Consider the following 23,973-nt stretch of genomic DNA (forward strand, 5'->3'; position numbering starts at 1 on the left):
CTTTGACCTCCAGAGGGCGACAAATCAGCACAGACAGAGAGCTCCATTCAAACTTTGCTGCCATCAGGAATAATTCTTCAAATATAATCATCAGTGTTTGAGCAGTTATGATATCAGGGACAATCTAGACATGTGTGACAATACTGAACATGTCACATGACACACCTCAAACATCATGTGATCCACTCTCAGTCTGCACTTTCATTCATGACTTCAACAGGTTGAAATGAGCTTTGAAGAAACATCAGTTCAGTGCTGAAATATTTAAACGCTGCAGGAAGAACAACAACAAATTGATGACGGATGTTTGTGTTTCAAACAGGAAAACCAGCAGAAATAAATCACAGCCTGCCAGAGGTTTGGAGTTTCCGAGGTGCAACTGAACGCAGCACAGTGTTCCAATGCTCCTGATTGTCCTCAAACGTCTCTTTGGGTGTTTCCTTCCTGCTCAAAGTTTAATTTCACTTCCTGAACTTCGTGGAGTGGAGCTTGTTGTTGGTGTGTGAAGAAACTGTAAGTTTGCTTTGTTTCCTCCTTTAACAGTTTGTCTTTAGGAACTTTACTGTTTGTTCAGCTCGTGTTTGATTTCTTCACACAACAAACTGTGTGTGTTTGTATTTCCGGTCTCTCCATTAAAGTCAGTGTGTAATGTTTCCTGGCTAACATCAGCTGTGTGCAGCTTAGTTCAGCACAAATCTGCCGCTCCATAGTTCACGGTAACGGACTCACAGCTGGACCAACGAGGCCGAGTGTGTCCGCCACTCTGAGCTACGTTCGTGTTTGTGTACTTGTAGTTTGTACTTTGAGTTCACTCAGAGCCCACAGAGGACGCAGCGTACGTGATGACGTCACAGCCCTTTACCTCCTTTACTGTCACTGTGATTAATATTTACACACGAGACACCTGCAGAGCTCTGACGCTAAGCTAGCACACAGCATGCTAACACTAAGCTAAAGCTAGGCTAGCCAAGAACCCAGAGTGAGGTTAAAGCTAGTGATGGGCAGATGAAGCCTCATGAAGCACTGAAGCTTTTCATCCAATTGGTTCACCCCAACGCGAAGCTTCTTGAAGCTTCATTTGCTCTAGTAGGACACCTACTGGACGTAAAAATATTAGTTGGCATGAATTTGAAGAGTGTGGCCTTTTTGCACACAGCCTGTAAATGTCAACAACAAAAGGAGTGTGTAAAACATGTATATTGTAGTGATGCAGTGTACTGTGTATATTTATACTGGCAGTATGGAACATGATTATTTGGAAATGCCTAAAATGGAAATGATCATATACTGTGAGGTGAGGTGTGGACAGTGGTTGTGCTTTTGTAACATTGAGGCAAGGACAGTGATTAGTGTTTAGGGGACACATCATTGGTTTTTATTAAAAAGAAACAGTTTCTCCACTGTGGCAGGTCGTAGGCGATTTTTTTTTTCTAAACTGTCTCTAACTCTCACTAACCGCAACTCTCCATCAAACGCCCACATTTTGTCTGAGGGGTTTATATCGCTGTCATAGCTCGCGGCAAAGTTCGAACCGCTTCCTGAACCAGTCACGTGGTACAGCCGGGCAGCGAGGCTTCGGACGTCATCATTTTCAGCTCCTCCCATAAATGAAGCAAGCCTGGATACGCGCTTCGCGGAAACGCCCCCTCCATTACTCGACACACGCTTCGAAGCCTCGATACAGAACGTCACATCACTAGTTAAAGCTGAGTAAACACTGACCCCAGACCAGCACCGTGATAAAGTGAGCTGCTGCTGCTGAACTTGAACAGGTAACAAAGTGATGAGCAGTCAGGCTGCAGGTTTCTACCTGTTCATGTTTCTACAGTAGAATCACTTTGAAGTGTCTTTGTGCTGTTTCATCTTTGATTTGTGTTCATAAACACTCAGAGAAACATCACGTGACCTCATCAGGATCTGTGTTGGTGTGTGGGGCTGTACCTCAGCTTTATGTTGTTACATGCTCATTTGTTCATTTTAACATCAAAGTAATGTTATGAGGAGTAATGAAGTAACGTACTCCATTACTTTTAATCAAAGTGTTCTGTGTAATATGTGTAATAATGACTGTTTTGAGTAATGACCAACACTGATCACAACAAAGAGGAAATGCCTCCAACATGCACAAACATTTGAGCCACAACATGCAGTTAATGTGCACAAATGTCTTTGATATGCTGCTCAGTGATGGTGGTGACTGTCAGAGCAGAGCTACTGAGAATCAATAAGTAATATCAATGATGGGATCAGAATCACTAAATTCTTCTCATCCCTGTCAGTATCATACATGTGCTGTATAATGTGATAAATGTAGAGGTGCTGGCTGTTCTCTCACTCTGCTGTTTAGCTGTAAAGGACGCCTCCCTGCCTTTGTCTCATTCATGACCTTTAATAGTCTCTTCTAACATGCAGAGATCTGTATGATCTGTTTCATAGAGTCTAACCAGCCTGTACAGGTAACAACAACAGTCACTGCATCACTGACACACAAACGTCATCTCTGTCAATAACAACATTCATACATGGAATAAAAACACATCAGTGGATCATTGCTGGAGCTGATGTTTGTGCTCCTGGTGCAAAGGCTCTCAGTTTCCTCCTTGAAATAACATCAGTGGTGGGTCAGCGACATGCTTTCTTTCCCTCTCAGGTTTAAATATCTGGGACTCTCCACCGTTTGGTTTTAGAGCTGAAGAAGCTTCTCTGATGAAACGTCTTCCAGAAACTTAAAGACGTCTCTTTTCTCTCCAAGCTCCTTAGATCACATGACCTGGATGACTGAACCTACAGACATATTGACCTGGTTTCTAGGTCACATGACAGGTCAGAGGTCAGCGACTGTAACTCAGTTCCTCCTGTTAATGTGAACTCACTGAGTGTTTGTGGTTTACCTCTCAGACTGACTGAAGATGATGATGGAGGAAGAGGAGGACAGAGCAGAGTCTGCAGGGTCCAGCTGTCCGTCTGTGAGGAGTGACCGGTCCAAAGGTTATAATCCAAACTTCAGTGGTGAACCTGGAGCAACGAGGTCAGAGAGCTGAACTCACTGAGTAACAGAAATAATTCTGCACTGACATTATAATCAGTGTTGACTCTGGTTGATTGTCTGACTGTGTTTGTGAGCTGAGAGGAAATGAAAATGAGTTTGTAACAAAAATCAGTTTTGTCCAGTTTTCCTGTAAAAAGCTGAACTCTAATCTAAGAGGATGTTACTGACAGGAAACAGCTGCATTATCTGCAGTCTGTGTGATCACAGCTGCTTCAATCATGTTTGTGTCTGCAGAGGTCAGAGGTCACAGTCTGCAGGGTCCAGCTGTCCGTCTGTGAGGAGTGACTGGTCCAAAGATGGAAATCCAAACTTCAGTGGTGAACCTGGAGCAACGAGGTCAGAGAGCTGTGATGACTCCTTTACATGTTTGTGTTTCCTGGATAAATATGACCTGAAACATCCTCAGATTGTTACAAAGATTCATTAAAAAGAAAACAATGAAAGAGAAAAGATCCAAATGTTCGACTTGGTCATTTGCTGTTTGAGGACAGTGATGCTCATATCTGTGGGGAAAGTGTGACCTGAGTGGGTTCATGTTTGTCTTTAAAGAACAGAGCTGCTCTGATTCTCTTTGTGTCTGATCTGTTAAACAGTCTGAGAGGTCACACAGAGACCCAGCAGCTAAAGCCTGGATCATACTGGCTGCTGTTACTCCATCAGGACAACACTGAACCACAGTGGTGTGGATGTAGTGGATAAATCCCACCATACTGATGCTCAGAGTTAACCACAGGGAACAAAACCAGATGTTACCTTCAGATTGTGACCTTTGGAGTGGACGATGCAGATTTCAATAGAGAATAAATGTTGTTGTTTTTCAGCTGTGAAGAAAGAATCTAATTTTCTGAACTTAAGAATTTATGATGCTGGAAACAACATGGAGACTATAACACAACATTTCCACTGTGTTCATAGAATGAATGTAAAACTGTCAGACATTCATTAAATATGCAAAATGTCTACAGAAGCATCAGAGGGTCAGACGTGAAGCACTCAGTGATTTTGATCAAATGACTCATCAGTTATTGATCTGTACTACACTGATCTACCACGTTAGTAAAGCTGGTGTTCTGGTGGTGGAGGGAGACTCGGATCGTGTTCTGGTTTTGGAGCAGTGATCTGCTGATGGTTCAGTTTGATGAGCTTCTTCAAAATCATCCCTGACATCACCACTGAAAGGACGTCCATGAAAACAGACTGAAAATTACTGATATGTTCACAATCTGAGAGTTTAAAACTTGACAGACTTGATTCAGATGAAGTTATTTGAGCAGAAACTCCTGGATCTTTATCCTGTGTTGATCTAATCCTTCATGGTTCCTCCACAGAGTGGACCAGCAGAGCTCAGAGGTTCCCAGTGGTCAGTCTGCCCAGCAGCATCAAACACAGCTGGACTCCATATTTATGGTCTGTACATGTACAACAACTACTGTTACATCTGTTCTGTTCACAGTCATCTCCATGCTGCTCTTTGTAGACCAGTGGATCGTCAGTGTGTCCAACATGGATCTGATGTTTGGCTCCATGATTTCAGTCTGATTGGCTCATTCATAAATATTCTGTTCCAGCTGCTGGAGGACAACATCATCACTTTTGTGAAGAACGAGCTGAAGAAGATCCAGAAGGTTCTGAGTCCAGATTACCCAGAATGCTTAGAGAGTCAGAGGAGCAGCAGCAGAGAGGCGTTTGTGAAGATCACAGTGGACTTCCTGAGGAGAATGAAGCAGGAGGAGCTGGCTGACCGTCTGCAGAGCAGTAAGAGGATTTATCTAAAGATTTAAGCTGCTGGATAAATGAACATTTTCCAGAGATGGAAGATGGAGCAACATGTTTTAAAGATTAGTTCTTTTTGGAATTGAGTGTTTATTTTTCTTCTCATTCAGAACTTCAAGCTCCAGTTTGTCACCGTAACCTTAAATCCACCCTGAAGAAGAAGTTCCAGTGTGTGTTTGAGGGCATCGCTAAAGCAGGAAACCCAACCCTCCTGAATCAGATCTACACAGAGCTCTACATCACAGAGGGAGGGACTGCAGAGGTCAATGATGAACATGAGGTCAGACAGATTGAAACAGCATCCAGGAAACCAGACAGACCAGAAACAACCATCAGACAAGAAGACATCTTTAAAGCCTCACCTGGAAGAGATGAACCAATCAGAACAGTGCTGACAAAGGGAGTGGCTGGCATTGGGAAAACAGTCTTAACACAGAAACACAGCCTGGACTGGGCTGAAGACAAAGCCAACCAGGACATCCAGTTCATATTTCCATTCACTTTCAGAGAGCTGAATGTGCTGAAAGAGGAAAAGTTCAGCTTGGTGGGACTTGTTCATCACTTCTTTACTGAAACCAAAGAAGCAGGAATCTGCAGCTTTGAAGACTTCCAGGTTGTGTTCATCTTTGATGGTCTGGATGAGTGTCGACTTCCTCTGGACTTCCACAAAACTACAATCCTAACTGACCCTAGAAAGTCCACCTCAGTGGATGTGCTGCTGATAAACCTCATCAGGGGGAAACTGCTTCCCTCTGCTCGCCTCTGGATAACCACACGACCTGCAGCAGCCAATCAGATCCCTCCTGACTGTGTTGGCATGGTGACAGAGGTCAGAGGGTTCACTGACCCACAGAAGGAGGAGTACTTCAGGAAGAGATTCAGAGATGAGGAGCAGGCCAGCAGCATCATCTCCCACATCAAGACATCACAAAGCCTCCACATCATGTGTCACATCCCAGTCTTCTGCTGGATCACTGCTACAGTTCTGGAGGATGTGCTGGAAACCAGAGAGGGAGGACAGCTGCCCAAGACCCTGACTGAGATGTACATCCACTTCCTGGTGGTTCAGGCCAAAGTGAAGAAGGTCAAGTATGATGGAGGAGCTGAGACAGATCCACACTGGAGTCCAGAGAGCAGGAAGATGATTAAGTCTCTGGGAAAACTGGCTTTTGATCAGCTGCAGAAAGGAAACCTGATCTTCTATGAATCAGACCTGACAGAGTGTGGCATCGATATCAGAGCAGCCTCAGTGTACTCAGGAGTGTTCACACAGATCTTTAAAGAGGAGAGAGGACTGTACCAGGACAAGGTGTTCTGCTTCATCCATCTGAGTGTTCAGGAGTTTCTGGCTGCTCTTCATGTCCATCTGACCTTCATCAACTCTGGACTCAATCTGCTGGAACAACAACAAACAACATCCAAGAAGTCTGAAACAGGAGAATCTGCAAAGAAACACTTCTACCAGAGTGCTGTGAACAAGGCCTTACAGAGTCCAAATGGACACCTGGACTTGTTCCTCCGCTTCCTCCTGGGTCTTTCCCTGCAGACCAATCAGACTCTCCTACGAGCCCTGCTGACACAGACAGGAAGTAGCTCACAGTACACTAAGAAAACAGTCCAGTACATCAAGAAGAAGCTCAGTAAGAATCTGTCTGCAGAGAAAAGCATCAATCTGATCCACTGTCTGAATGAACTGAATGATCGTTCTCTAGTGGAGGAGATCCAACAGTCCCTGAGATCAGGAAGTCTCTCCACAGATAAACTGTCTCCTGCTCAGTGGTCAGCTCTGGTCTTCATCTTACTGTCATCAGAAGAAGATCTGGATGTGTTTGACCTGCAGAAATACTCTGCTTCAGAGGAGGCTCTTCTGAGGCTGCTGCCAGTGGTCAAAGCCTCCAACAAAGCTCTGTGAGTAAACATGTTGTCATCGCTTCATTGTTAAAATCATGGGAAATAAATCAGAAATGCTGAGTTCAAACAGCACTGTAACATTTTTTTAAAATAGTAAATTAAATGATCATCAGTCACTCGGTAAATATATGGTAGTTTTAATGTTTCACTCCAGCATTTCTAAAACACACTTTGTTCTGTAACTCTTATCAAAGGACAATCCAGACCCAGCCTATAAGAACATGAGTTCTGATGCTTCAGCCCCTCTGACAGGTTTATTATCCTCAGCTTGTTCATTTGTCTCCAACTCCAGGAGTTTGGTTGTTTTATTCTAAAGCACAAACTTCACCTGCCAGACTTCACCTACATCTTTTTCTGATGTTCATAATTTAAGTTCAAGTTTGTATCTCACTTTCAGTGCACACCCTCCCTTTTTAAATATAAATCTCTGCTGTGCTGTCATGTTTTCATCCTGTATGGAGGGAGAAACTCGGTCTTCATTACTGAAATTGCCTCTAAGGTCGTGTTTCTTGTCAGTAACCATATGTAACTGTAAGGCTTCCATAACCAGTGTTATCACAGAATTACAGTGGGTTCAGAATCAGAATCAGAATCAGAATCAGAATACTTTATTGATCCCTGGGGGAAATTATTTTTTGTTACAGTGCTCCATTTTAAACCAACATTAAGACAAGACAGACAATACGCTAACTAAGAATAGTACAATAGTTCACTCTGGGTCCTCTACAGTTTCTTCCCACTGTCCACAGACATGCAGTTAGGTTACCTGGTGATCTAAACTTCATGCAGGTGTGAGTGAGAGTGGTTGTCTGTCCCTCTGTGGGCTTAGTGGAAGAGACTGGATGGATCTCTGCTTTGTCTTTGATATATGCTGACAGCAAACATTCTCCATGAAGTCTGCATTTCAGCTCATCTCCTTTATACACACCTTTAACAGGAAGAGTTTTATACAGCTAGTGTTTAAAATCAAGTGTTATTCACAATACACAGGTAATGAGCATGATTATTGAATTACTAAAATTTTCTAAAATAATTGTTTTAGTTAATATTGTATGACAGTGTACACAGAATTATTAGCTCAGTAGGCAGAGTGGTCGCCCCATGATCATAAGGTCAGGGGTCGAATCCACCGAATAGTTACCTTGTGGTACCCCTGAGCAAGGTACCATCAAGGTACCAATCATGTGCACTGGACTGGTAGCACTCATAGTCTCATAGGTTTAAATAAATTTTTAAAAAAAAGGGTTCAACATATAAACAAATTTAATTTGATCACATATATTGTTTGTTTTTTTTGTTGTGGTTTTTTCCCTTTCTCTCTCAGACTGAGCAGCTGTAACGTCTCAGAGGAAGGCTGTGAAAATTTGCTGTCAGTGGTAAGCTCCCAGTCCTGTAGTCTGAGAGAGCTGGACCTGAGTACCGACAGCCTGAAGGCTTCAGCAGTAAAGCTTCTGTCTGCTGCAGTGGAGAGTCCACATGCCAAACTGAATGTTCTGAGGTCAGATCAATTTGTATTATGTTTAGTTCTGTTTGTTTATGTGTTTGATGTTTGTTTTTGTTTATGTCTTTATCCAGTTATCCTTGTTTCATAGCATTTTTATTCATTTCAAAGTTAAACGGAAGTTTTACTAACCTGCTCAGCACAAGACAATAAGCTATTGCACCTTGATTACACTTTAACAACAATCTTTATTCATGTTTTTATCTTCAGACTTAACATCTGTGAACTCTCAGAGGAAAACTGTGAAGCTCTGTCCTCAGTTCTCAGCTCGCAGTCCTCTAGTCTGACAGAGCTGGACCTGAGTATCAGAAAGCTGCAGGATTCAGGAGTGAAGCTTCTGTCTGCTGGACTACAACGTTTAAACTGTAAACTGAATACTCTGAGGTCAGATCAGAAAACATTTAGTTTTTAGAATTATTAATTAAAGTTCATCCATATGATGTTGTATCTTAGTATGTTTATGTTTCCTTTAAAAATAGAAAGTCAACATTTAATGTTGTGAAATGTATTAACAAACTCTACATGAGTACTTGTTTTATAGATTGTCTTTTATTTTTCAGACTGAGTGGCTGTAACCTGTCAGAGAGAAGCTGTGAAGCTCTGTCCTCAGTCCTCAGCTCCCAGTCCTCCAGTCTGAGAGAGCTGGACCTGAGTAACTCTGACCTGCAGGATTCAGGAGTGAAGCTTCTGTCCGCTGGACTAAAGAGTTCACAGTGTGCAGTGGAAACTCTCAGGTCAGGATTCAAACTTTTCCACAGATGATCATTTGAAATGTGAATTATATTATTGTATAAACAGGTAACTTTTACAGCTGTCAAGTGAACTTTTATTCACATTTGAGTGGATAATTGGACTCTGAATTACTAAAAGTTGTTATAGTCATGTCTTTGTTTATTTAAAAAAATACTTCACGTACTGCCTAATTTAAAGATTTAGGCTCCTTTGGGCCCATAATATATATATTTGATTTCTTTGTGAATGAAATTAGGAGGATATTGGCGACTGCTGATTGGCTCGCTGTTTGTTTTTTATTCACAGTACTTAATTTTAAAGGCTGATTTCTCAAAATGAGATGTTTATCTTTTCTTCTACAACACGTGGAGCCACCAAATCTTCTTGCTTCATTTATTCATTACAGTTTGATTTAAAGAATATTAGACTCGTAACATAATAAATACATTTATTTCACTTCTTCTTGAGAGAAAGAAAGGGATGACTGGGTGAGCTCCAGTGGTTCATCCCAGCAGAGAGAGCGGCACACTGGGCTGCAAATGATCACAGTAGTAATGGCCATAGTTTGATAAAACAGGCAGTCTTACCCTGTAGAAAATACAGGGTTCTGGTGCCGATGTGGGGGAGGGGAGTCGCCCGGTACTAACTACATACTACTAACTACCTCATTCAGATGTCTTCCGTACTAACCTTGATAACAAGTAACTGCAGTAGCCTTATAGGTCAAATCAGTTTCACCTGTTAAAGTTAGCTCCACTATTAATTAGGGGTGGGGGAAAAAATCGATACTGTGTAGTATCGTGATATTTTGTTTGCTAATAATGTATCGATACAGGGACAGCAGAAATCGATATTTTGTTACAAACAATTTTTTCTCTGAAGTCAACATGCTCTGGAGTCAGAGCATGTTGACTTCAGAGCATGTTGATCCTTTTTCTGAGCAACAATCCTGACATTCCTTCACTGTCCAAATGTGTTTAACTTTTTTTTTGGCAGCAATAAACATGACAGTTTACTTATTTTAATTTAAGACATGTTTAATTTTAATTAAGTTTAAAACTTTTTTATTTAATGTAAAATTATATTTTTTTTAAAATTTACTTTCAAATTCTTCAGTTGCTGAAGGGGCTGCATAGTTTTCATAAATTGCATAGTTCAGAATAGCTATAATTGTACCAGATGGTTGCATTCAGTTAAGTTGGACTAGACTGTAATACAAACCGTTCAGTTTGTCAACAATAAAACTGACTGAAATGAGAGAAAGACTGAGTGTGAGACTTTGATATTAGATAAAATGAATATTGATAAAGTTTACCTTTATGTGCAGAATTTAAATATCGCAAAATATTTTAAAAAATCGCAATAATATCGTATCGTGCGTTAAGTATTGTGATAATATCGTATTGCGAGTTGTATGGTGATTCCCACCTCTACTATTAATGGTGTCACTTGTTATTTCTGGGATGAGTTTAGTAGCCTGAACAGCTGCTTATCGTTTTACACAAGGTTTAAAAATGAATGTCCACAATTGAATTGCAGAAATTGTTATTGAGCTAATACTGATGTAGTTGTTATCTTTGGTAAGGAGAGGTTGGAGGAAGGATGAGCACAGTCAGGCCTAAAGATGCTCTTAATAATAATAATGGATTGCATTTATATAGCGCTTTTCGGGACCCTCAAAGACCCTTTACAATCCCACTACAGGGAGTGCAGAATTATTAGGCAAGTTGTATTTTTGAGGAATAATTTTATTATTGAACAACAACCATGTTCTCAATGAACCCAAAAAACTCATTAATATCAAAGCTGAATGTTTTTGGAAGTAGTTTTTAGTTTGTTTTTAGTTTTAGCTATTTTAGGGGGATATCTGTGTGTGCAGGTGACGATTACTGTGCAGAATTATTAGGCAACTTAACAAAAAACAAATATATACCCATTTCATTTATTTATTTTTACCAGTGACACCAATATAACATCTCCACATTCACAAATATACATTTCTGACATTCAAAAACAAAACAAAAACAAATCAGCGACCAATATAGCCACCTTTCTTTGCAAGGACACTCAAAAGCCTGCCATCCATGGATTCTGTCAGTGTTTTGATCTGTTCACCATCAACATTGCGTGCAGCAGCAACCACAGCCTCCCAGACACTGTTCAGAGAGGTGTACTGTTTTCCCTCCTTGTAAATCTCACATTTGATGATGGACCACAGGTTCTCAATGGGGTTCAGATCAGGTGAACAAGGAGGCCATGTCATTAGTTTTTCTTCTTTTATACCCTTTCTTGCAGCCACGCTGTGGAGTACTTGGACGCGTGTGATGGAGCATTGTCCTGCATGAAAATCATGTTTTTCTTGAAGGATGCAGACTTCTTCCTGTACCACTGCTTGAAGAAGGTGTCTTCCAGAAACTGGCAGTAGGACTGGGAGTTGAGCTTGACTCCATCCTCAACCCGAAAAGGCCCCACAAGCTCATCTTTGATGATACCAGCCCAAACCAGTACTCCACCTCCATCTTGCTGGCGTCTGAGTGGGACTGGAGCTCTCATCAGTCCATAAAACCTTAGAAAAACCAGTCTTGAGATATTTCTTGGCCCAGTCTTGACGTTTCAGCTTGTGTGTCTTGTTCAGTGGTGGTCGTCTTTCAGCCTTTCTTACCTTGGCCATGTCTCTGAGTATTGCACACCTTGTGCTCTTGGGCACTCCAGTGATGTTGCAGCTCTGAAATATGGCCAAACTGGTGGCAAGTGGCATCTTGGCAGCTGCACGCTTGACTTTTCTCAGTTCATGGGCAGTTATTTTGCGCCTTGGTTTTTCCACACGCTTCTTGAGACCCTGTTGACTATTTTGAATGAAACGCTTGATTGTTCGATGATCACGCTTCAGAAGCTTTGCAATTTTGAGACTGCTGCATCCCTCTGCAAGATATCTCACTATTTTTGACTTTTCTGAGCCTGTCAAGTCCTTCTTTTGACCCATTTTGCCAAAGGAAAGGACGTTACCAAATAATTATGCACACCTGATATAGGGTGTTGATGTCATTAGACCACACCCCTTCTCATTACAGAGATGCACATCACCTAATATGCTTAATTGGTAGTAGGCTTTCGAGCCTATACAGCTTGGAGTAAGACAACATGCATGAAGATGATGTGGACAAAATACTCATTTGCCTAATAATTCTGCACTCCCTGTATTCATTCACTCTCACATTCACACACTGGTGGAGGTAAGCTACAGTTGTAGTGGTAGGTTAGGTTTTGCCCAAGGACAAAATGACCAAGACAGAGAGAGCTGGCTCATCAGACAGACAAGCTCATCTTGTAACCTACTGGTTCGCTGGTCAGCACACCAGCTGACTAGCGAACCGGCTAACTAGCACACCAGCTAACTAGCACACCGGCTAAATAGCAAATCAGCTAACTAGCAGACCAGCTAACGGCAGCCACAAGCTGAAGGACGATTAAATGTAGTGGAGATATCAGAGATGACACTGGTGTGTCCGATTCACTCTTTAGCACTCTGGTCACTCCGGTGTGTCAGCCAGAACACCACTGAAGGCCAAATGATCCCAGCATGTGGAATAAAGAGCTTAAGGTTTGGTTTGAGACACTTTATTCTTTCACTGATTGATTCTTGCGGCTGTGATCATGTGTGTGGTTTCTTACAAAAAGGAAGTACACAATACAAATACATGACAAATAAGATGAATAGATAAGTTACATATCCAGTTATATGTACGTACATCAGTATAGCTAATATAGCCATATATAAGGACAAAGATCACAGTACTATAATGCAGTAATGTTAAACACAAAGGTGTATATCTACATAAATCTGTCCTATCAGTGATCAGGGTACTGTAGTATACTTCCACTACATAAACTATAGAAACTAAACGACATTAGTGTGACTTTAAGTTACCATCAGTACAGACGAACTGATGGTAGTTGGACAAAATAAAGGCATTGCAATTATTGTGAAGGGCTTCCGGTTAAACTAAGATCAGCTGATTACCTCATAACAAATTGTTTGCTATAGAACGCAGCTCCCACTCTTCATTAATATCATGTACTGTAACTCCCAAGTAACCATGGTTACCCAGCCACGCCCAGTAGTCTCCAGAGAGACCAACAGCTGGTGCACGTTGTAACGCCGTGGCTTTCGTAGTCTCTCCTTTTTCTACAGCTCATGTGTTCTTCTTGTGATGGTGCGTCTTGAGGGAGGCTCATACATGCCGTCATTTGTTGATCCTAAGAACGTTCCTCAGACCGACTTCTTCAACAACACTAATCAGCCTGCAGTTTGTAGCTACTCACTTCACTGTGGTGTTTGTTAGCTTGTCTTTCTTTGGTTTTATCCTGACTCCTCCCACAAGCTGATCCTACGTAGTCTGCCCAAGCCTCCCACCTCTGTTTGTTTGGGTGGTTTGTTTGCTGCCATCAACAGCGTGTAATGCATTTAAGTGATACTTCAGACATGAAGTACTGCGACAATAAAAAACTCAACTTTGCTTAAAAATAACTTTAGTTGTATCAACACTGCCCTCTGGAATAATTAGACTTTGGTGACAAACTGATGTGATCTCCATGTTTCCTTTGTTGGACTGTGGGCGAGTGTCAGAACTGAATGTACTGAGTAACATGTGGAGTTTAAATATGTGTCAGTTCCAGTTTTAGAGCTCTAAAGTGCAGCTATCATGTTAGGAATATGTTAGGAATAGACAGGAACACTGAGCACACTGAGGTCAAATCTTTATTTATCCAGTTCATCTGTAGGCTGAGCTCAGTCCATCCATTTAGTGAAATGATGTATAAAGGTCTCCTTGTTCTGTGAGCGTGCACAGATCCTGAAGCAGAAAGCCTGGGTTAACAGAGAAATGATCATCACTGTGATGATGCTCACCATCTCTGACTGGGATTTGAGGTTTTGTCAAAGCAGCAAAGAAAGCCTGGCTATGTTGGACTGGGTGTGGAAGCAGCTCCCAGTTTGAGTTCAGGAGACAGACACCCTCTCTACTTTGACGATCAGCTTCAAACTTTCCTTTTTGATAAAACTTATAGTTAGAGCTGGATCAGGTGACCCTGAACCATCACTTAGTTATGCTGCTATAGAGATGGATAACAGATGGATTGTTGTTTTGTGTGTCTGCAGTCTGTCAGGCTGTCTGATCACAGAGGAAGGCTGTACTTCTCTGGCCTCAGCTCTGACCTCCAACCCCTCCCATCTGAGAGAGCTGGACCTGAGCTACAATCATCCAGGTCTCTCAGGAATGAAGTTTCTGTCGGCTGGACTGAAGGATCCAGGCTGGAGACTGGACACTCTCAGGTATGGAGAGAATGTCTGATATAGGAGGAAGAGCTGGAATCATTTCCTGTGTCTTTCACTCACTTCCTGTTTGTTTCCTGCAGATGAGACATGAACAATCACACATGCAGGAATATTTTCAGGGACAGACACACTAGTCTAGCTGGATAGTACATGGATATTTATGTAGGGGGTCTTCAAGGAGTCTGTTTGCAGGAACATTAATGATAACTGATAAGTCATGTTGAGAGTTTCATTAAAAGTAGACTTACAGTTAGGTAATATTTGGACAGAGACAACATTTTGTAACTTTAGATACAAGTATCAGCCATGTGTGTGTTTCCCATGCTGTATGTCCACAGTCACAGTGACAGTCAGTGACGCTGACAGAAGGATGAAACAAGGCTGTGAATCATTTCAGTCTTTGTGTGTGACAAAGAGGCAGACAGGAGCAGCTAACATTTGGAAATGGAAGCTTACTGGAAACACTACATTCACGGCTGAATTCACAATAGATTTGTTCTCAAGTGCACATTTAGCAGCTAATGCTAATACTGTTTTCCCTTTGCTTTCTACAGCAGCTATTGCTAAGTAGGCCACTTTGCTCCGCTAAGGATTTGTGTGACCATGATGGTAAATGGTAAATGGCCTGCATTTGTATAGCGCTTTTCTAGTCCCTAAGGACCCCAAAGCGCTTCACACTACATTCAGTCATTCACCCATTCACACACTGGCGATGTGTGTGTAGCCACACTGGCAGCTGTGGCTACGTTGTAGCCACAGCTGCCCTGGGGCGCACTGACAGAGGCGAGGCTGCCGGACACTGGCGCCACCGGGCCCTCTGACCACCACCAGTAGGCAAACATGGGGTTAGTATCTTGCCCAAGGATATTTGGCATGCAGCCAGGAGGCAGCCTGGGATCGAACCACCGACCTTCTGATTAGTGGCTGACCTGCTCTGCCACCTGAGCTACAGCCACCCCATGATGGAGACTCTGATAAGCTAATGCTGCTAAGCTAATGCTGTTTATGGGCCCTGTTAGAATCAATATTTCATTCTCATTCTGTTGTTTGAGAACAATATTAACGTTTCACATCATTATAACACAAGAGAAAAGGGTATTGGCATTAGCTACTAGTGCTTATTCACCTCAAATTACCTTTAGCTGCTAATGGCAGCCTACTTAGCATTAACTCCTCACTAATATAATGCTAATTTACATCAAATTAGCATTAACTGCTCATATTGTTATAAGGAAAGAGAAAACGGTATTAGCATTTGCTGCTAATAATTATTCACCCCTAATTAGAATAAGCCGCTAAAAGCAGCCAACTTAGCATTAATTCCTCACTTTGTTGTTACCCAACGGAAAAGAGTATTAGTATTAGCTACTATCATTTTTAATAAGTAAGAGAAAACAGTATTAGCAGTAGCGCATAATGCTAATTCACGTCAACGTAGTATTAGTTAATAATGGCAGCCTACTTAGCATTAACTGCTCACTAATATAATGCTAATTCGCATCAAATTAGCATTAGCTGCTCAAGTTGTTATAAGGAAAAAGAGAAAACGGTATTAGTATTAGCTGCTAATAATTATTCACCCCTAATTAGAGTTAGCCCCTAATGGCAGTCTACTTAGCATTAACTCCTGACATTGTTATAATGCAGGGGAAAAGAGTTACCATTATCGGATAATGCTAATTCTCATCAAATTAGCATTAGTTAATAACAGTAGACTTCATATCATTAGCTGCTGTCATTCTTACAAAGCAAACAGTATGAGCATTAGCTGTTAATCCTTTTTCATCTAAAATTAGAATTAGCCACTAATGGCGTATTGTTAAAAAGTAAGAAAAAACATTGTTAGCATAAGCGGATAATGCTAATTCATCTCAAATTAGTATTAGCTAATAATGGCACCTGCTTAGCATTAGCTGGTCACATTGTTATAAGGCAAGAAAATATGGTATTAGCATTAGCTGCCAATTTCTATTTACCTAAAATTAGCATTAGCCACTAATGGTAGCATATAGCAAAAACTTCTTCATGCTAAATGAAGTTAATTAATGCTAAGTAGGTTTAACTGAAATTAAAGTAGTGTTAGCATTAGCTGCTGATATTGTTAAAAGGTAAGATAAAACATTGCTAGCAACAGCGGATAATGCTAACACACATAATAATTAGCATTACCTAATAATGGCAGCCTTCTTAGCATTAGCTGCTCATATTGTTATAATGCAAGGGAAAAGAGTTGGCAAAAACAGTGTTAGCATTAGTGGATAATGCTAATTCACCTAAATTAGCATTAGCTAATAATGGCTACGTACTTAGCATTACCTACTAATATTGATATAAAGCAAGAAAATATGGTATTAGCATTAGCTTTCTAATGCTTTCTCATCTAAAATTAGAATTAGCCACTAATGGCATCCTATTTAGCATTAACTCTTCACATCGCAAGGGAAAAATTAGAATTCAATAAAAAAAAAAGTGTTCACATTAGCTACTTATATTGTTAAAAAGTAAGAAAAAACATTGTTAGCATAAGGGGATAATGCTAATTCACCTCAAATTAGTATTAGCTAATAACGGCAACCTACATAGCATTAGCTGGTCACATTGTTATAAAGCAAGAAAATATGGTATTAGCATTATCTGCCAATTCCTATTCACCTAAAATTAGCATTACCTGCTAATGGCAGTCTACTTAGCATTAACTCCTCACTAATGTGATGCTAATTCACATTAAATTAGCTTTAGCATTAGCTGCTAGCATCAGCCTACCTAGCACTAGCTGCTCACATTGTTAAAAGGGAAGAGAATACGATATTAGCATTAGCTGGTAATAATTATTCACCCCTAATTAGAATTAGCCACTAATGGCAGCATACTTAGCGTTAACTCCTCACATCGTTGTAATGCAAATGAGGCTAACTTGCATTAAATTAGACTGCTGTTATTAGCTAATGCTATTTAGCAGTAGCTGCTCACATTGTTATAAAGCAAAGGAAAACGATATGAGCATTAGGTTCTAATGCGTATTTGCCTTAAATTAGACGTAGGTGCTAATGGCAGCCTACTTAGCATTAGCAGCTCAGATGTTATAATGCTAGGAAAAAGAGTGTTAGCATTAGCCGTTCACATTGTTATAAAGTTAAGGGAAATAGTGTTAGCATTAGCTACTCACATTTTTAAAAAAAGTAAGTGTTAGCATTAGTGCATAATGCTAATTCATGTCAAATTAGCATTAGTTAATAATGGCAGCCTATTTAGCATTAGCAGATAATGTTGACCTTGGCCCACTGGAAAAGTTAAGAACTAAAGATTTAGGAGTGTTTCTCGATAGCTCTTTCTCGTTTGAGAAACAAATGAATTCTGTTATTAAAACCAGCTGTAAGGTTTATATTGTTGATTGTCATTTATGCTTAGAAATATTTACTCATATATGCTTAGAGTTGTATAATCGATTGCATGATGATAGAGGTTCGATCCTTAGTAGTCTGTAAAGACTCTGTGTGCCTTCCAGAGTGCTCTGGCATGCACACACCACTTGGGGCCATGAGAGAGGTCGTACCCTCTCTTACTGATTTATGGTGTAGGACAGGGGTCTCAAACTCAATTTAGCTGGGGGCCGCTGCAGGCAGAGTCTGGGTGAGGCTGGGCCGCATTAGGTTTTCCACAAGATCCATATCCCACCCTGATTGGTGGGTTAATTCAGCTCCGCCCACAACACTGTAAAGTGTCATACATTATCAAACTAACATTACATTTTCATATTAAGGTGGGGCCAAAAACTATCGTCCTGCGGGCCGCAATTGGCCCGCGGGCCGCGAGTTTGAGACCCCTGGTGTAGGAGGACACCTACTCTGTGTCTGGTTAAGTATAAGAGCCCTTTGTTAGGGGGACCGCTGGACTCTTAGCACCAGCTTTGGGGTCACAGGGTCACATTTGGAACACACACACACACAGACACACAGACACACAAACACACACACACACACAGACACACACACACACACACACACACACACACACACACACAGACACACACACACACACACACACACACACACACACACACAGACACACACACACACACACACACACACACACACATATATACACACACACAGACACACACACACACACACACACACACACACAGACACACACACACACACAGACACGCACACACACACACACAGACACGCACACACACACACACACACACACAGACACACACACAGACACACACACACATATATACACACACACACACACACACACAGACACACACACACACACACACACACACACACACACAGACACGCACACACACACACACAGACACACACACACACACACACACACACACACACACACACACATATATACACACACACAGACACACACACACACACACACACACACACACACACAGACACACACACACACAGACACGCACACACACACACACAGACACGCACACGCACACACACACACACACACACAGACACACACACAGACACACACACACACACGCACGCACGCACGCACTATGCACAGACAGACACACACACACACACACACACACACACACACACACACACACACATATATACACACACACAGACACACACACACACACACACACACTATGCACAGACTGGTACTCTTTGTTCATACCTGTGTAAGACGTCATAATGAACTTGTGCATATTCATGTAAGCTCAATAAAGAGCAGTGTTACGAGGGAGCAGACGAGAGCGACTGAGGTCAAGTGAAGGAACGGCGCTGTCACAGTTCTCTCCCTCATCAATTGTCTGGTTCCAGCGGTGGGTCTGTGCTAGACGACCCATCAGCAGCTTTTTCCACTGGTTACCAGTACGTGGTAGAATCCACTTCCAGATCTGGTTGTCTTTAAATCTGTGAATGGATTGGCTCCATCTTATCTCTCTTTAACAAAAGAATCCAAGTGGAGCCCTCAGGTCTGCAGATAAGCAGCTTCTGACCAGAACTAGACGTAAAAACAGAGGTGAGCTTTATCGATGGCTGCAGCCAAACTCTGGAACAGTCGCCCTTCACATCAGGTCGTCACCAACACTGGACATTTTTAAAAGCCGGTTGGAAACACATTTGTACTCTGTAGCTTTCAATCCTGACCAGTCTTTATAGTCATTACTGTGTATGTTTCCTATTTTCTCTCTACTCTGTGCAGCACTTTGGCTCAAGCTGTTTTTAAATGTGCTGATAAATAAATGTAGATTTCTTTGAATAAAACAGTGGAGCCGAGCTTTGAGCTCAGTGTGTAACAGTGTGTGTGTGAGAGCCATGTAATGTCCATGTGTGCATGCTGACTGTGCTGCTCTGACCCCCCTCCTCCTTTCAGGGTGGAGCCTGCTGGAGTCCGATGGTTGAGACCAGGTCTGAGGAAGTGTAAGTGTGTTTTTAATGGGATTCATGAAAACAAAGCAGCACACATTCAACCATCTTCATCATGTCAGGAGTCATCATCAAAGTGTCAATCAATGAACAGATGATGGATCAATAACTGCAGCTGGATTGTGTTTGTTCTCTCCATCAGATTCCTGTCAACTCACAATCGACACAAACACAGTGAACACAAAGCTCCAACTGTCTGACAACAACAGGAAGGTGACACATGTGGAGGAGGTTCAGTCATATCCTGGTCATCCAGACAGATTTGATGGTTTTTATCCTCAGCTGCTGTGTAGAAATGGTCTGACTGGTCGCTGTTACTGGGAGGTCGAGTGGAGAGGAGACGTTTATATATCAGTGAGTTACAGAAGCATCAGAAGGAAAGGACGCAGTGCTGACTGTGTGTTTGGATACAATGATCAGTCCTGGAGTCTGAGCTGCTCTGGTGATGGTCCTCAGTCTGTCAGGCACAATAAGATACAAACATCCATCTCCTCCTCCTCCTCCTCCTCTGTCTCTAACAGAGCAGCAGTGTATGTGGACTGTCCTGCTGGCACTCTGTCCTTCTACAGAGTCTCCTCTGACACTCTGATCCACCTCCACACCTTCAACACCACATTCACTCAAACTCTTTATCCTGGGTTTATGTTCTGGTCTCGTGGTTCCTCAGTGTCCCTGTGCTGAGTGGAGTGTAAAGAGTGTCTCCTGTTACAGAAACACTCTGACTGTTGAACAGATAGTTCAGTCTGTACATGTCTGTCTCTTTCACTCACAAACACGTTTTCAGATTCATGGATTCAATCAGTTGATGTTTGAAACTCTTCTAAATGATTCCTTGTAAACTTCTTCAGTCACAAACAAACAGGAAGTGATGTCACATGTGTTCCTGTCCACACAGCAGAATGAGTCTATTGCTGACAGTGATGTACAAACAGAGTGAGCATTTCTGAGGCCCAAAATAAACTGAGTAGTTCACTGAATGAACAATGGACTGTGAGCTCAGTTCCTTCATCATTAGTATGGATTATATATGTATATGTATTATATTAGTATCATATATATCAGGTGCTGCTGCTTTCAGTCATTGTGCAAATGTGCTGTTTGTAAGCTTGTAAAGCTGCAGTCAGCTGAGACTGAAGAAGTCACCTGATCAGTGAGCAAACGTTTCTGAAAAGGTCCAGATGAACAGAATCAACCTTTTGGGATCAGCCAGCAATGCAGCATCATTGTTGTTCAGCTTCAGAGGTTTGCAGGAATGAACTGATGACCAGAAACAGCTGCAAAGTCCAAGAAAATACCAGCTGGAGTTCAGCTGCATTTGAAGAAGTCAAAGAAAAGTAAGGATGGCAAAGGGCGACGTTTTCTTCCAAAGAGCTGCAAACATGGTCGACGCCTCATTAGAAGAATCATCTGGACATTTGTGAGGAACTCTAACCAAGAAAGCAACGTCACACAGATCCAACAGACAGTTTCCATGACTGCAAGTGTTGAGTGGAAAAATGCTACATTGCATTATTGCATCCTCTCACCACAGGAGGCGCTGTTGGCACCACTGATTGCTGATCAGCTGTTCTCTGATGATCTGATTGATACTGTGAATAACGGGACTCACTGAACTCTGTGACACAGTGAAGATTACAGTCAACATCTGACTGACGTCACACAGACAGAAGGATGAACCAGTGAGGCACAGAACACAGTTACTGGAGATACTGGATCAGCTCCATGTGAACCTCTGATGGAGAAGCTGCTGAGCCAGAGAAACATCAGGACATGACAGCAGCTGCACTTATCTAACAACATGTAGCAGAGCTGATCTATGTTAGAGGATCTATCACAGCAGCTGAAGCCAAAGTCCAACACTGGATACCAGCTGAGCCTGTGCTGAGTGTAGTGTTACAGGAAAAGGGCAGAAACACTGGTAGCTCCCAGTGATGCTGACTGGGGCACAGAGCTGAATGATGCAGCATCAGGACACTGTTTCAGTCTGACTGACAGAGAAACCTGTAGCTGTATCTACATGTGAGGCAGAGGCCACACAAGCAGCTTTCTATGTTTCACAGTGACTGAGATCTTCAGTGGGGGTGGACATGCTCCTGTACAGACCTCTGAGGAGAACCAAGGTGCAGTCAAAGAGTCCAGTCTGTCCTCACAGATGTGAACATGTGCTTTCATCAGGTCTGCTGTCAGCTAGCAGGCTCACATCAGAATCACTGTTCCTGAAAAACACAGTCTGTGTGACATCATCAGTCAGCTGATGGTCCCAGATCTGAATGGTTTCTGTCTCTACTGAGGAAGTCAGAGAATATCACTGAGGTGTGGATCAGGTCTGAGTGAGCTGTGGAGGGACAGCTTTAAACAGTCCACAGGTCTCACGTCCTGCTCAGTCTGGTAGCAGATACCTCGTATTGTTCCAGATGTGCTGACATCAGCAGCAGCACAGCTGTGTGATACCATGAATCTCAGTTATTGATCCAACACACAGTAAATACAAAGATCAGGATTTCTGAGAGTAATCATTATGAGTCTGAACACATGATCACTGAATGTTAGTCTCCACAATAATAAGCTAACACAAGCAAACACAGCTTTCAGCTCTTATTTTGAAACTGGCTTATTTAGAGAGCTGTGATGTGAGCGTGCCTGGCTCTGAGGCACTTGGGTCAGCCTCTGTTGTTTAGAAGTGTTACAGACTGTGAATGACACAGACCTGTCAGTTTCCATGTTTGTCTGTAACACAGCTCAGGGCTCCATGCTGAACGCATCCATCCAGTGTTATTGATCCAGGACTGATACCAGCATTGGGATCAATACTACAACACACAATCACATGTGTCCACGTGATGCAGTTTGAAGAGCAATCAGATGTCTCTGTATGAGGAGGCGGGGTCACAGGAGGTTCACAGAAACTCTGCAGCAGCATCATCAGCTCACATGGAAACTTTGATGATTCACTTCTGTGGTGTTTTTACAGAAACACGTCACAAAATTAGCTCCACCTGTTTTGTGAGCTTTGAGTTTCTTGTCTTCATCCTGGATTCTTGTGTTGCTGTTTTTACACACAGCAGATATTTCCTGGTTGCTTCCTTGATGACCACATGAAGCTTTCTGAAGCTTGGATTGAAAACGCTTCATTACTCAAAGCTTTCCAACACAGGCCTCTGTGCTGCCATCTGGTGGACAAACATGTGAAGTGCAGCGTGAAGCTACAAATGAAACTGCTTCAGCTACGTTTATATATAACATACTATAACCTATATAATGTGGAGATCAGGGAAATTATTTTGTTGCTACTGTTAATAATCATCATCATTACCATTGCATTAATAATATAATCTACAGCACTGATATTGCATTCAGATGTTTAAACATTTTGGTACCCAATTAGCCTTTACTACAGGTGCAGTTATAACCACTTTAAACTGTTGAGTTGAATCTATGATCTTAAATGCTTTTGAATGCTTGTTATAATCTTAAGTGTGTATGGGCTGATTCTGTTGATTCTGAGGACACTCTGTGCAAAGTCTTGACAGGAAACTGCAGGTTTGCAGAGCGTGCTTTTGCAAAAGTGAAACTAAAAGCAGATTGTGAGTGCAGCTTATTCTGAGGAGCTGTTTGGATGATGCTATTTGAATAACCAGGTTGTTCATTATTATCTTTTATACTTTTATATTCTTTTATTAAGCTTCTAGTAGAGGTTCTTGATTAAAACATTTATTCAATATACTACATATATAGTTTTAGTAAACTGCTAACACATGTGAGAGTGGCCTCTGTTTGACTGCGAGCGTTAGTAGGTGAGAGGTGACACAGAGTGCCAAGTGAGGTCATGACACACACACATAGTAGATACATTCAGTTATAGGTGAGAGGTTAATCATGTTTGCTTGCAACTGCGGGCGTGCAGAAGTGGTATCTTACTGCAGAGCATGGTCTGTGGTTTTGGAGAAGCGGCAGTCAAAAGGTTGACAGGAAACATCTGCCATGAAGATAGAGATAATGTTCTTTTCAAACTGTGTTAAAAGTCATTGTGGTTTTGATTTGACGTATGTATGTATGTATCTGTGTGACGTTGAAGGGGCGTCATTAAATCCAAACCCCGATGGTATAAAATATCTGTTTATGCTTTGATTAGTCGGAGATCAGCGCTGTCTGCGTACGGCGCTGGTCCCCCCACGCCTGTGTTCATTAAAATCAATTGTTTGACCAAGCTCTTCTGGACCTGGTTGTTTGTACTCTCCTTCCTCAATATTTG

The 23,973-nt window shown here is 41.9% G+C and overlaps 1 protein-coding gene across 1 annotated transcript; it reads left to right on the forward strand.

Annotated features, from left to right (window-relative positions):
* Window positions 1-447: 447 nt before the first annotated feature.
* Window positions 448-23,939, forward strand: LOC146576983 (protein NLRC3-like). Its single transcript, XM_085268145.1, has 10 exons — window positions 448-513; window positions 2,899-3,028; window positions 3,284-3,385; window positions 4,378-4,456; window positions 4,618-4,804; window positions 4,933-6,730; window positions 8,795-8,968; window positions 14,125-14,298; window positions 19,669-19,715; window positions 19,864-23,939. Exons 2-10 carry the CDS (start codon window positions 2,910-2,912, stop codon window positions 20,400-20,402), a joined length of 3,219 nt encoding a protein of 1,072 aa, XP_085124271.1. The 5' UTR covers window positions 448-513; window positions 2,899-2,909; the 3' UTR covers window positions 20,403-23,939.
* The last annotated feature ends 34 nt before the right edge of the window (window positions 23,940-23,973 follow it).

The sequence above is a fragment of the Mchenga conophoros genome, linkage group LG3 (assembly GCF_057382185.1).
Source record: "Mchenga conophoros isolate Kocher_MC1m ecotype Shallow Benthic linkage group LG3, M_conophoros_male_GT1.1, whole genome shotgun sequence".
Taxonomy (NCBI): domain Eukaryota; kingdom Metazoa; phylum Chordata; class Actinopteri; order Cichliformes; family Cichlidae; genus Mchenga; species Mchenga conophoros.

What these genes read in the sequence shown, in the direction of transcription:
- LOC146576983 (XM_085268145.1), top strand. Translation starts at nt 2,910, where the DNA reads ATGATGATGGAGGAAGAGGAGGACAGAGCAGAGTCTGCAGGGTCCAGC. An exon ending in GGTGAACCTGGAGCAACGAG is followed by an intron (nt 3,386 to 4,377) that starts GTCAGAGAGCTG and finishes GTTCCTCCACAG; the next exon opens with AGTGGACCAGCAGAGCTCAG. An exon ending in TGGAGACTGGACACTCTCAG is followed by an intron (nt 14,299 to 19,668) that starts GTATGGAGAGAA and finishes TCCTCCTTTCAG; the next exon opens with GGTGGAGCCTGCTGGAGTCC.